Below are 14,065 nucleotides of genomic sequence, written 5' to 3' on the forward strand. Positions count from 1 at the left end.
GGCACCGCCGCTCGTTCCCCCGCCCCGCCGGGAAACGTCACCGGCGGCCCCGTTCCCCCTCGGCCACGGCCCGCTCAGCATCGCGGCCCCCCCTCCCTGCCCTGCCGTGCCGTGCCGTGCCGTGCCGTGCCGTACTGCCGCGGCCCCTCTCCGCCATCCCCCGTGCCCCATCCCCGGTCCGTCCCGCTCCTCCCTCTCCCGGCGCGGTGCCGTGCATGGCGGCGGGGGCGGGCGGCGCGGCCCTGGGGCGGGCGGCGCTGGCGGCGCCGCTGGTGCTGCTCTACTACGGCTTCTCCATCGGCATCACCTTCTACAACAAGTGGCTCATGAAGGTGCGGGGTGGCGGGGCGGTGCGGGGCGGCGGCGGCGGCGGGAGGGCGGCGGCGGTGACAGCGGCTGTCGGTCCCGCAGAGCTTCCCGTTCCCGCTGCTGGTCACGCTGCTGCACCTGCTGCTCATCTTCGTTCTGGCGGCTCTCGCCCGTGCCCTGGCGCGCTGCCGCTCCGGGCGGCCGCGGGCAGCGCTGTCCTGGGCCGACTGCCTCCGCCGGGCAGCCCCCGCAGGTACGGCCGGGCACGGAGGGGACGGGGCCGGGGCGGCGGACAGGGAGCGGGCACGACAATGTGTGAAAGGCATGGAGCTCTTGGAGAGTGTCCACACAGGGGCSGTGAGGATGGTGATGGGACTGGAGGGGAGGTGTTACAAGGAGCGGCTGAGGTYGCTTGGTGTGTTCATTATGGAGAAGTGGAGGCTGAGGGGASACCTYATTGTGRTCTTCAGCATCCTCATGAGGGGAAGCAGAGGGGCAGGCACTGATATGTTYGCTCTTGTAACCAATGACAGGATCCAAGAAAACACATGAAGCTGGTTCAGAGGAGGTTTAGGCTGGATGTTAGGAAAAGGTTTTCACCCAGAGGGTGGTTGAGCAGTGGAACAGACTCCCCTGGGCAGTGGTCACAACACRAAGACTGAGTTCAAGAAGTATTTGGACAATGCTCTAAGGCACATGGTGGGATTGTTGGGGTGTCCTGAGCAGGGCCAGTTAGACTTAAACATCTGAGTAGGTCCCTTTTTATTCAGTATATTCTATGATTCTGTGAGGCTTCTTGAAGGTGTCCATGGCACTCTGACCACTTCCAGAGCCGATCCCCTGGGACAGGGTGAGCTGTGGAGTGCAGCCATCACTCTGACCCCTGTGTCTCCTTACCAGATGCAGAGCAGGTGTAGGTGCTGCTTAAAGCTTCAGTTTGAGACGTGCTGCCTTCATTACACATTTCAGAGATGTGTAAGAATAGGGAGAGGCCACACAGAATGTGACTTTGTGAAGGAGCTACTGGCACATGAGAACAATGAGAGTGTTCTACAGTCCCTTGATAAGTTGTCTCTGCAAGTAACATTTTCTCTTTAACACTGGTATCAAGCCATGCATTTATGTTAACTCAGCATCTTTCTCAGGTTGGAGCTTGGTAGAGAAATCATCATACATGGCACACAGAACTCTACCTGAGACCAAGGAGTGAAGCTCCTACTCGGAGCACAGAACTGTAACTACTTCTGCAGTTCTTTGGCTGTGTATTGTATTGGCTCCCACAGAGCAGCATCTGGTCTATGATCTCTGGCAAGGTTTGCAACATCTTACATAACACGCCCCATGGTTTCTTGAAAAATGCTTTCTGTACATCTGCAACAATTTTACCTTTCAGCATAGCCTGCCCTTGTTTCAGTAACACTGTTAATGTGRTAGGAAACTTAAATAGAAGGGAGAATAGACTAACGAAAGCTGCACCAKGGTTGAGGCTGTGTTGGGTAATTGTTGCTTGTTGCTGTGGCCCTCAGACTTACAAGTTATCATGCTCTGATACATTCAAGAAAGACTTCATGCAAATCTGAATTGCTTTCAGTCACAGGGAGGGCAAGAGTTATTTCTGGCTTTTTCGTAATGCATGTGAAGTGAGTGCAATGCTGAGCCTAACTTGAGTCACAGGGAATGGGACAGAAACATAAAGAGCTGAGAATATCTGAGTTACGTTGGTTCTGAAGAGTTAACCTGAGGAAAGCTGGGGTTTTTCCCCCGAGTCTGCTCTGCTCTCTATGTTCATAGCCATGTAGCAGGGTTTTGTGGTGGGTTTTTTTAATGTAGTGGAAGACAGTTAACTTCAGGACTTTTTCATTGATTCTTTAGCTCTCTCAACTTCTYTGGATATTGGGCTGAGTAACTGGAGCTTCCTGTACGTCACTGTCTCCCTGTGAGTACAAACACCATGTTCCCTGGGAGGCTTTGGTAGTGTTTGGAAAGTGCTTTGTCAGGATCTGTTTCTTAAGTAGGTTTTTGGTTGGTGGGGTCAGCATGCAGGGTGTGTGATAGTTTCTTCATAGCAATGTAGAAATGGGTGATCTGGTTCCTAATAGTACTTTGGTGGGAAGCACTACATTGAAGGAGTCTGACAGTGTATTTTGGTTCTTACAGCTACACGATGACCAAATCCTCTGCCATTCTCTTCATCCTGCTTTTTTCACTGCTCTTCAAGCTGGAGGAAATGGTAAGGGTCCCACACAATGCTTTACAGAGGGTAGTCAGACCTGGGGAAATAGGCACTGCATGTACAGGAAACATCTAACAGAGGAATGATGCAATTATGTGGGTGWCTCTGAAAGGAAGGAGGTGCCTGTCTCTGTTGCGTTTGCTCTCCTGCAGAGGGTGACATTGCTGCTGGTGGTTCTGCTCATCGCTGGGGGACTCTTCATGTTCACCTACAAGTCCACACAGTTCAATGCACAGGGGTTTGTGCTGGTGCTYTGTGCCTCTTTCCTGGGGGGCATTCGCTGGACTCTCACACAGATACTGATGCAGAAGGCTGAACTGGGTATGTAGGGTGTTAGGAGGGGCTGGTGGTKCTGGTAACAGGGAGGGAAATAAGGAGAGGTGATAGCCCTTGCTGCAGAAAYAAAWCATCTCAYGTAAGGGAAGGTGTTTGAAACCTTGGGTRTGGGATATCTGTTGATGGGTAATAAAGGTGGTTTGGTGTCTGCAGCAGCACAGGTGTGGGCATCAGAAATAAGGTGTGTGTCTRGGAATGGTGCTAATAAAGGCTCTAGGAGCTGTGTTATTCCCTGGCTTGTTGCTACCTGGTCTGTTATTGATTCTCCTCTTTCAGGGCTCCAGAATCCCATTGATATCATGTTTCACCTGCAGCCGCTCATGTTCCTGGGGCTCTTCCCACTCTTTGCKGTGTTTGAGGGTGCGTGAGTTAATTAGAGGAAGCAGGGAGAGCTTTATAGAGTGGTTGGGAGATTGCTTAGCAGTTTGTTGTTCRAGATAATTCATTTAGATAAGTGAACAGCTACAAACTCTGCAAAGTAGTTAGAGACCTAAATTTATCTTATGCTGGCAGGACATTAAAGAGTGCATAGAAGTAGTAGCCTGCCACACTTGTGCAAGTAAGGGCTGTGAAGAGCTGGCTCCACATCCTCCTGATACTGGAATGTGAGCAGCCCACCCCCATCARTCTTATTGAGAGGAATCCTGGGAGTGGAGAATGGTATTCTGCTACTCATTGTCTTGTTCCTAGGCCTGCCTTTGTCCATATCAGAGAAGCTCTTCCGTTTCCATGAAGCAGGAATGCTGTTCTCTCTGGTAGGGAAGCTGTTCTTGGGTGGAATTCTTGCCTTTGGTCTAGGCTTTTCTGAGTTCCTCTTGGTTTCCAGAACATCTAGCCTCACCCTTTCCGTTGCTGGCATTTTTAAGGTAAGGCATGGTTCCTGTGCTAATGCTAGAAGGCAAGTACTGAGTCATCCCCATTGAGCCTTATGTAGTGGGAGCTTCCTTAGATCCTTAGAAATCATTGCTTGTTGCTTTTGTTCTCCTTGCACAGGAGCTTGATGCTTTGCTTTGCAGTCTCTGCAGTGAAGTCTCTTGGTCCCTGACAGCAAAGGGCCAGAGAGGAGTGGCTGTTCTATTAAACAAACYATTAATGGTCAAAGTTTGTTGGAATGTGGGGTAGACAAAACCACATTGTCCTCATGAGCAGTGGATGGTGTGGAAGGGAGGAGGGGTAAGAAGGTCAAGCTCTTGCATCAGACCTGCATATGACCAAACYACTGGTTTGAGCTGTCTCTGTAACCCACTTTGGCACATCCTCTCCTCCTCTGAGGGGTTCAGCACACATACTTTTGAGCTGAACTGTGATATGTGAAGTCTCTCTGATCCAGAAGTTGCAAGATTCCTCTGTAACTGATCTATGCAGTCAGATGACTTAAAATCCCACATCSCGGTTTGACAGGTTGTTTGTTTCTAGAAACTGTTTTTAGAACTCTGTGCRCATGAAAGAATGTGCTGATAGAAATTTAGCAGGCTGACATCTTGATCTAGGCTTCAGCTGTAAAATGTCTCATGCATATCTCCTCAGGYCCTGCCCTGCCACTTGTCATGTTTTTTTGTTTCCCCAGGAAATCTGCATTTTATTCCTCGCCACACATTTACTGGGAGATCGCCTCAGTCTCTTGAACTGGCTGGGCTTTGCTGTCTGCCTGTCGGGAATCTCCCTTCACGTTGTTCTCAAAGCCATGAATTCCAAAGGTGATTGTTTTAAATCACTTTCTCTTTCTGTGTAGGCTTTCTCATCGCTTCACTAGGAGCTGTGTCTGATTGCAGCTCCTTGACAGCGCTAGGTTTGGTGGGAGCTCCAGCGAGTTTGTCACTAAATGGGCTGTCTGCACACAGGTGACAAAGCACTGGAGCCACACAAAGAGGCCAGCTCTGACCCTGACCTGGAGCTGCTGCTGCGCCACCCTGARCATGGTGAGGAAGAGGAAGAGGTTGTTGAAACCCCACAGCAGCACTGACTGAACATGAAGCACAAAGCCACCTGCTCTGTTCTTACCAAACCTGCCTGACAGCTATCCAGCAAGAAGGTCCAGAAGTCTCTGTGAGCACCCAAAGCAGAGCCAGGGCCTGGTGAGAGAATTCTCTCATTTTTGCTGTTTTGCTACAGCGTGGATCTGTAGATGCTGCACAAGAAACAGGCAATAGCCCTTTCACAAGAGCTTGGAAGACAAGCCCTGGTTCAGTGGATGTAGAATGGTGTGGTGAGACAGGGAAAGACKGTAAAAAGTCTGTTAGAGGATCCTGAAGGCTGAAGGATTCTGAGAGAGTAGACCATGAGCTGTAGGATGAACATGGACATGTCTGGACTACAAGCTGAGTGGTTAAAGGATGATTTTACAGCTGTTTAGATTTTGACTTCAGAGGAGAAGGTAGATACACCTTCCCTTTTTTTAACGTTTCTGCAAATTAGGAACTCCCATCCTGRTGGGAGCACATGACTGTATAAATCCCTAGAGCTGTCCCAGTGAGAAGGAYCCTTGGTGCCTGGTGACCTCCCTGTTCTATGTGCATAGTAAAGAGAGATTTAAATGTTGGTATTTGGACCAATTGAACATGATGAACATTTCAAGATGATGTTGGTTGGAGTGAGGACAGGGATGCGTGAGTACTTCTGGTGCTACAGACCAAGGAGGGAGAGAGCAGTCACAGGAGATGTAACTTGAGCAATAAGCTTATTGGAAAGTATGTGGGGTTTTGAGGGRGGGATTTTTTGTTTTTTAAATAAACTGTTTTTCTGATTTGCTTTTGTCTGTACATTATGTACCTATACTTTATCAAGCAGAGGTCATTTGTCTTCTCAACTCCTTTCCTTTTGGTGTCGCACTGACCTTGCTACKGCATGCCCATAAGGCCTGGCACACAGAAAACTTTCCCAGCTGTCACTGATCTCTAGAATTAGGGAGATTTTCCTGCAGCCTCTCATATTTATGCCAGCCAAGAGAACTTACTGACTGGTCTGCCTTTATGCATGGTATTCTAAGAAGACTTTTAGTATCATGGCTTTTTGTAAGAATCYTATCTCTTTCCCCCTTTTGGTTGGATCAGGTGGTCCTGCAGTCCAGGAAGGGRGAATAACAGGATTGAAGATGTGTCATTTTCATTGCTGTTAAGTCTCRAGTGGTGTTGGGCAGGTGGCTGGGTTTTTGCATGGCAGAATTTCCACATCTTTCMAAGTTTTGTTCAGTGTTAGCTTTTGTAGTTTTTGGAGTGGAAATAACTTGACAGAGTTTCCCAAAGGGATAAGASTACAATMTTTTTCCTGACAAGAGCTGGRTATTAAAGTGAACTTCTCAAATTCTGTTGGAGGGCCTGAAAAATTTTGACTAAAYGGTTCCTCTGTTGATCTTGCTTCAYAGTTTTCAGATATGAAGTCTTTCTTGATGACTTTAATCAAGAGCATGTCCTGTAAAAAACTGGTTCTGAAGAAAACTTTTGTTTTTAGTGATCATCTTTGATCACGTTATGGTAAGTGGCTCCAGAGCAGACAGCAGGTGGTGCAGCTTCCTCATGCAAAGCTACTGAACCAGCACGTCCACGCCAGGCTGGCAGACCGAGGGATTTTGTGTATCAAGTAGAATGCCTGGAGCTGAGAATGACTTGGTCTGTCCCTAGCTGGATTTTCCAATAGCTGGGACTTGTGATGCTTCCAGCAGGATTCACCCTCTTTACCCTGCCAATAGCTGTGAGCTCCAAGCCCCAACTACTCTGTACTCGACGTGGGGCAGTGCTGCTCTCTGCACATGATCTGTGTTCAACAGCATCACAGCTGCTCTTTCATTTCACTTCCCACTCTCCTACAACTGAACCTCAGGCATCTTTCTGCTGTGCAACTCCCAGACTGGGATTTCAGGTCCCTGTAAATCCAAGGAAAAGGCAACTTCATTCTCAKGTCAGAATTTGCACCAGATACGGTGCTTGAAGATGAAATCCGATTGTGCTTGTGACCTGTAGAGCCCTGTAGTCTGTTGCTGCCAGCTTTGTTTCCTTTTTAAGACAGGGGTGATGCCCTAGAACTCCAGCTCTGTCCTGGAGCTCTTGGAACATTGGCAGAMTTGTGGGCAAGCTTGGTAGGGGTGGGGTGGGGCTGTGCTGGTGCAGGGYAGTGCAGCAGAGTGTTAAAGAACAGCACAGCTCGTCTGGTGAACACTGTCCATCTTGCTTGAATGGGCACTGATATTTAATGAAAGGAGCCACCTTGCCCACTCTCTCATATAAGGAAAAAGTCCTACTGTGCATTGAAAATGCTGGAAATGGAAAAAGAGGCAAGGATGAAAGACTTGGAGGAGGAGACAGAAGTGCTGCAGCAATGGCACAAAATGTGAATGCACAATCTTGTAATGATAGCGTTCAAATATAGTGGCCATGAAAAAGTAAGGTGGGAATGTAGAGAGGAGGGAGGATGGAAGTTTGGACAGGATGGTAGCAGAAGCTGGGAGCAGCAGGAGATCCTGTTTGCCTCTGGAAATAGTGCTGGGTGTCTTTGCAGCTCCTTGGCCAGAGCTAGTCAAGGCCTCTTGGTGTTGCTCAAACTGTTGGAGGTCAATGCAGTGGGCTTGGGATTGAAAACCTTGGGTAAACCCAGCTGTGTGTGCAGGCAGGGGGCTGTGAATGCTGYCTTTAAGAGGTCACTTGGTGCCACAGTGTGCTCCCTGTGCCTGTCTGAGGAGTGGGGTGCAACTCACTGCTTGTGCAGGCTGTTTCCTGATGAGCCCTGAGCCAGGGGGCACTTCAGGGCACAGGGAAGTAGTTTTCAGCACAGACAAACATTGTGTGGCACAGTTTGTTTCTGCCCCCTTCCTCCAAGGAAGTGTTTGAAGGCTGAATGTCCTGGAAGGGCTCTGGAGCAGTGCAGTGTTGGGGACACGTGCTGCAGCAGCACAGGCAGATGAGCCCTTTTGCTGGGGAGGACACAGGGGTGTGTTTGTGCTGCCCAGGCTCCCCTGTCTGTGCCAGCCCCACACCGACACAGCCACCCAGGCAAGGSAGGGCTGCCATTGAATATTGATGGTGTTTGAAGTAATTAAGCAGCGGAAGCAAAGCTGAATGAGTCTCAGAGGTGCTGCACTCCTTCGCAAACTCTGTAAGACCAGGTGTTTACATGTGTGATGATTCTGCCTCCCTACCCATCCCCCTGGGAGACCTCTTTATTTGAAGAACAGATGCTTGGCTTCCTGCTAAAATTTCAATACCATAAACATCCTGAGGGCAAGGAGAAAGTGTCCCTGCAGACCCCTCTGCACTCCTCTGGTCCTTTGCCCAGCAAACAAGGTACGTTAACACCAGTGAGCTTACTGTGGGGAAACCAGCCTGTCTCCAAAACACAGCAAGGCAGAGCAGCAACACAGGGCCTGGTGCCAGCAGTAGGGCTGCCTCAAGATGTGCTTCGTTTTTCATTTCAGCTGAACATCTCTGTAGTATTCATTAYGTGGTTTGTGGTTGGTGCCTTGTGAGGTGGGGAAGGGGGAGCTCGGGGTGTAGATGGGAGGAATGCTGGTTACTGCCAGCCTGGGGTTTTAAAAGGCTCACATTCGTCTGCAGACTTTGCAGTGGCAAATAATTGCATCTGACTCGGATACCCCTGCTGTTGCACTGAGGCTCTCTTGGTTTTTTTTTCATTGTTGGGGTATGCAGATTTGATGTTCACAGCCTTGGATCTCTGCAGGATTTTTCTGGAAATYGCACTTGCCATTGTCCTCTCACCATTGCTGCGACAGCATGCCTGCATCAGCCCCCTTCCTCACTGCCACATCACCCCCAGGAAGGCAAAGAAGGGAGGAGGCTTTGAGCAAAGAGGAGGGGAAAAGGCAACTGGCCAAGAAAACTAGAGAAATGGCAGAAAAAAAAGAGTATGAATGGTTGGAGATYACAATCACAGGATSATTGAGGTTGGAAGGGACATTGGAGGTTATGTTGTTCAAGCCCCTGCTCAAGCAAGAACTGCTGCCCAGGAATATGTCCAGATGGCTTTGAGTATCTCCAAGGATGGAGACTCCACAACTTTTCTGTGCACCCTGTGCCTGTGCTAAGTCATCTTCAGGGGGAAAAWGTGTTYCCTRGTGTTCAGAGGGAACTCCTGTGTTTCACTTTGTGCCCATTGCATYTGTCKCTGGTCACCACTGAACAGAGCCTGGCWCCAACCTCTTTTCACCCTCCCATCAGGTATTTATTGGCATTGACCAGTTTCCCCYTGAGCCTTCTCTTCTCCAGGCTGAGCAGTCMCAGCTCTGTCAGCCTTTCCCCAGGCCCTTCATGATCTTCATGGCCCTTTGCTGGACTCCARTGTGTCCATGTAGTGATGAGACCAGTTCTGGGCACAGCACTCCAGTGCTGGGTCAAGGCAGATGTCACCTCCCTGGGGCTGCTGGTGATTCTTTACCTAAGGTACCCCAGATATCATTCCCTTCTTTGCAGCAAGAGCACATTGTTCACCCAGGTGAAGATGCAGGTATGCAGTTAGAGGGCAAGAACCTGCCCAGTTTAACACACTGCAGGAGGTTTGCTGGGGCAGAGAGCTGTCCTACAATACCTACTCTGGCAGAAGTAGCCCTTCCATCTCATTTTGTGCTCTCCAGCCTTGCAGAGCTGGGTAATTGCTGTATCTATCAGTGCTCCTTGCATTAACAGGGAGTAATTGGCACCTGTATTAAAGAGCCTGGTTTCAATTACTGCTGAATGCAGCTCAAACTCCAGAGCTGGGAGATTACATGGGGGTGGAGCTGTAGTGCTCACGTTTACTCTCTGTCTTTCCACCAGGTGCTCCTCTTTCCCCAGGGATAAAGCTTTTTTTCCATTTCTTGCTTGTGCCTTGAATCTGCAAAGCTGCCAGCAAGGGCTGCCTGGAAGGTGTGAGGTTGTGCCTCTCAGGAGCACAGAGCAGGCATGGCTGGCACTGTGCTCAACWCTGTTCTTCCTCATGTGGATGTTTCTTACAGAAACCTCTGCTGTGAATCCTGTGCTGAATGGTGGGGTAGCAAAGTGTGGGAGMAAATAAATGAGTCTTTCTGGATGATGGCATTGCCCCAGCCCCATGCAGCAGCAATCCTGGGGGCTTTCCCATTCCCTGCCCTCAGCTACACATCTCTCTTTGGTTTCCACTGCATCAGCACTCCCCTGTTTGCTGGGCCCTGCCCCCTCCTGCTGCCATTCATCATTTCTGATCCAATAAATTACAGTGCCRTAAAAATGCACAGGGAATTGTTTTCTGTGTTATAGAGCCATGAGCCCTTAAATTTCCATTTGTTTAGTGGGTGATGAATGGACAGTTGTGGTTGGTGCTGGAGCCATGTGGAGTGGTGGGAGAGCTCTGACTACAGTCAGTGCTCCCTCCTGCAAGCTCAGCACCATGAGCCTCATCAGCTTGTGAGGCAACGCCTGTCTGGGGCTYCCCTTTCCAGTAAAATTCCATGGTTCAGTTCATAACAGGAGGCAAGGGAGGGGGTTGGAGAGGCTAAGTCAGAACATTCAGGCTTTATTCCTGCCTTATGGGGCAGTTTTATGATGTCTGGGAGGGAGATGCTGTGTGGGATACCAGGGCAAACAGTTGTGCAGGAATGGGAGTCCCTGGTCTATCAGCTACCTGAAGGACTGGTTCAGATAGTGGGTAGGAACCCTGACATTAGGAAATGACGATAAATGGAGAAACTTGGTGCAGAGTGAGGGCARTGGAACAAGGAAGAGGACTGGGATGGCCGGTACAACTGCAGAGCTCAGGCTGCAGGCATGTGGGCAAAGGCTGTGCTGGTCYCCAAGGAATGCTGTGGCTTCGTGGCTTCCCACTGACAGAGGAAGTCCTGCTTGATGCTGGAAGTTAGCATCTCTGCTGCTTTTGCCTTTTTTCTCTCCAGTAATCTGGAGGCTGCACCACAATGGTGCACAATGCCTAAACTGTGGAGATGGGGGCATGTGAGGGGCATGGCCATCACTGCCTAGTTTGTTTCCTTTTTTCTCTAAGTGCCTATTTTCCTCCAAATGTGCTTTCAAGTCAGTCTTGCAGCACTTTGGACCTGTCTAATGGTTTTGACACTGGGTGTAAACTTAGCTGCATGACTTGTGCCACAGTTGAATCTGAGTCCTGCCTTGAGCAATAATAAATTTCTGATCTAAGCTGCTCTGCCTGCACTGCTGATGCATGTCATGTTTTTCTCCTCTTCCTTGTCTCTTCAGACTGCAGGCCACTGGGAAGAGCCTGGGAGAGACCTTCAGCTCAGTGCTCCTGCTCCAGGGGCACAGCACAGCAGTCATTCCGCTGCCCTGTGCATAAGTGGCAGGAGAAGGCATAGAAGGAGTTAAACAGTGCTGGAAAAATTGGTATTTAATCCATTGCTGTCCCTTCTAGCAAACCTAGATGGGAAAATGCCTCCCTGTTGGAAATAGTGCCTCTCAAAAATGGAAATGCAGGATGGCTGGGGATTAGGGTGCCTATCACTGGAAATGGGTTTCTTATCGTCTCTCTGAGCTGAATTGGTGGGACAGCCTCTGAAAATTGAATTGCCTTCCCTGTTTTGGTCTCTGCCATTGCATCCCTCCGTGCTCCAGCTTTGCATCCACCTTCCCAACCCCTGGCCTGCCTTGTCCCCATTCTCAGAAGAGCAGGGGCTGCCACTGAGGGGGTCAATGKCCATGGAGAGGGACTGTCCCAGCTGCAAGGTGGGCAGGACTGGTCACATCTGGGAAGATTCCTCCTTCGCATTCTCAAGGTTAGGAGGGTGTAGTCCTTCKTTCCAAGCTTCCCTCTGACCTTGCAAGGGTGGTGGTGGCCTGGCAGAGCCTGGTTTAGGGCAGTGTGAGTGAAGGTGTGAAATGATCAGAATCCATCAGGCACTGCTGGAAATGAGAGCTGGTGATGAGGAGCTGGTGGCAGGATGGAGGAGAGGCAGAGGAGACGAGGGAGCTCTGAGAGATGAAGGAGGGATCACACTGAATACATCAGAGCAGGAATGAGTGTGATGGGCAGCCTGAGCCCCGATCTGTGCTATGCCAGGTGGAGACACCTCTCCCACCAGCACTCARGMTCTGTTCTGGGATGGCCAAGGTGRGTCCTCCAGTTCCTGCTCTCAGTCWCTGCACACCACAAGCACCAGCCAGCCTTTCCCCAGCCCTGTCCCCACAAAGCCTCGGGGGCTCACTGCTCCTCTGGCCCATAGTGGGTGAGGCTGAAAGCTGATCAAATCCTTTCTCATGGTGCAGACTGGGTGTGCCCAGGTGTGCCACTGTCCAGAACAGTGCAGAAACTCCTTTAAAGGTCTTTTTTCCAGTGTTTTGTTTGGGGATAATTATTTTTTACTGAGCTGTATTTTACCACAGATTCCCAATGCCTCGTTTAATCCTTGCCTCTGTCACAGTATGGGTTTTTTTGGGTTTTTTTTTTTTTGTTTTTTTTTTTAGGAATTTCCCATCCTCTGTTAGAATTAAATGTGAGCCATAGGCACAAGAGCTGCTGAGTGTCCACCTGTCTATGGCTTTTCAATTCACCAACCTGCAATTGTGCTGCTCCAACACACAGTTGSTGCCCTTGATTCTTTGTCTGCCAGAACACATTGAGTTTGAAAGTAAAAATTATTTAGGACTAATTGGGGAGTTTTTTTATACTCTTACAGAACAACTGACCATAGTTAATGGAATCTGAAGTAGATCTTTCTCTCTCAGAATAGCCCCTCTTCACTGAGCTGGAACACATAAAGTAATGCTGGCTGTCAGGGCAAAGCACTAACCAAGGGCCTGGCTCCTCTTGGAAGGAAAGGCTGCGCAGAGTCTTGATGTCTGCCCTGCGAAAGAGGAGAAGTTCTCTCTTCTTGATAGGGTGCTGTTCTTGCCCTCTGCTGAAGGACTGATTCAAATTGCTGACAAATAATGGAAAAAAGGTTACCTTTAATCATAAAAGTGCCTCCTTACTTGCTGAGGGGCAACTGTGGCCAGGTCTGGCAGCATGAGAGGGGTGGGGAGCCTTTGTCTCTGCAGCATTGCAGGTTTGCTCGTTGATCCCCAGCAGCATCCACACTTCCATGGGAGATCACACCCGTGGGCTGTGTGTGACACAGGCTTAATCTGCAGTGGTGGCCTGGAAAGGAGGAGCAGGGATGGGGGCAAACCAAAGCAACAGAGCAATCCTTGATGCTATTTTGAAAAGTTTCGTTGTTGCCAGCCCCACATGCTCTGGAATGGGCTGCCCAGGGAAGTGACAGAGTCACCATCCCTGGAAGTGTTCAGGAAGTGACTCAATGTGGCACTTAGGGTATGGTTTAGTTGATATGGTATTTTCCAGTCAAAGGTTGGACTTGGTGATCTTGGAATTTTTTTCCAACCTTAGTGATTCTGTGATTCTACATTTCTTCACAGCCTCAGTCCTGCCTCAAGGGCCTGTGCCTGGGGAATGGATCCATGGAATTATCCCAGGAGTATTTTTCCCAGCTCTTGGTCCAGGTCCACCTGCATTAAGTGGGGGCCAGCACAGARCTGCCCCTGTGTCATCTGTCAATATGAAGGGTCACCAGCTGGGGACAGGTGCCCTGTGGAGCATCACAGCCCCCTGGTCATGTGTCATGTGTGGTCATATGTTTAACAGTGTGTCCAAAGCAATTTACTATTTCATTTTGGGTTAAAACTGATAAATCAAGGTGACTTTGGGGAGAGAAATAATTCCTTTTGCAGGATTTGCATAATCCTGGCTGGTGATATGATAATGGTGTTTGTTAAAGACAGAACACAATGAATTAATACTGTTAAGTTGCTGCTGCAAAATGCAAAGCAGGTAATTTACTGTGGGTGCAAGCAAGAGTGTGAGTTCAGAGGCTTGGCAGTGGAAGCATCAGGCCCAGAAAACTCCTTRCCACAGGTCCAGCAAGGGTCTGGCAGAATCAGCAACAGGTACCCCCTGCACTCTGCTTGGCCCTGGCTAGARGCTGTGCTTGGCTTCCCCAGGGGAGGATTGCCTGTTTGAGTCCCTTTTCCCACTGTCTCTGTGGGACTGGGATTTGCTTTGTCCCCCGGATCATTCTGCAGAGCCAGCCGTACAGGGCCAGTCCCTGCTGGAGGAGGGACAAGGGAGCTGAGGGTGGCGTGTCACACTGTTCTGAAGGGATCTCTGAGCACAGAGATGCCCTGGTAAGGAGATGGGCTATGACACCGGCCTTTGTGCCATCTTGGCCACCCCCAGGAGGCTCTCAAGGCTGTTYATTCCGCCCAC

At 49.8% G+C, this 14,065-nt stretch overlaps 1 protein-coding gene across 4 annotated transcripts; it reads left to right on the forward strand.

The window, feature by feature from the left end:
* Window positions 1-10: 10 nt before the first annotated feature.
* On the forward strand, window positions 11-5,626 carry SLC35C2 (solute carrier family 35 member C2). 4 transcript variants are annotated; one of them, XM_057365959.1, is made up of 9 exons: window positions 11-332; window positions 412-562; window positions 2,182-2,245; window positions 2,467-2,539; window positions 2,695-2,863; window positions 3,155-3,238; window positions 3,569-3,744; window positions 4,446-4,575; window positions 4,720-5,626. In XM_057365959.1, the coding sequence occupies exons 1-9, from the start codon at window positions 216-218 to the stop codon at window positions 4,839-4,841; spliced, it is 1,086 nt and encodes a 361-aa protein (XP_057221942.1). In that variant the 5' UTR covers window positions 11-215; the 3' UTR covers window positions 4,842-5,626. The 4 variants fall into 4 exon arrangements, with proteins under 4 accessions (XP_057221942.1, XP_057221944.1, XP_057221943.1 ...); XM_057365961.1 differs by having other exon boundaries at window positions 3,569-3,633; XM_057365960.1 differs by lacking the exon at window positions 3,155-3,238.
* Window positions 5,627-14,065: the final 8,439 nt, after the last annotated feature.

Source organism: Malurus melanocephalus, unplaced genomic scaffold (genome assembly GCF_030028575.1).
Source record: "Malurus melanocephalus ecotype Western Australia unplaced genomic scaffold, MMel_1.1 scaffold_59, whole genome shotgun sequence".
NCBI classification, from domain to species: domain Eukaryota; kingdom Metazoa; phylum Chordata; class Aves; order Passeriformes; family Maluridae; genus Malurus; species Malurus melanocephalus.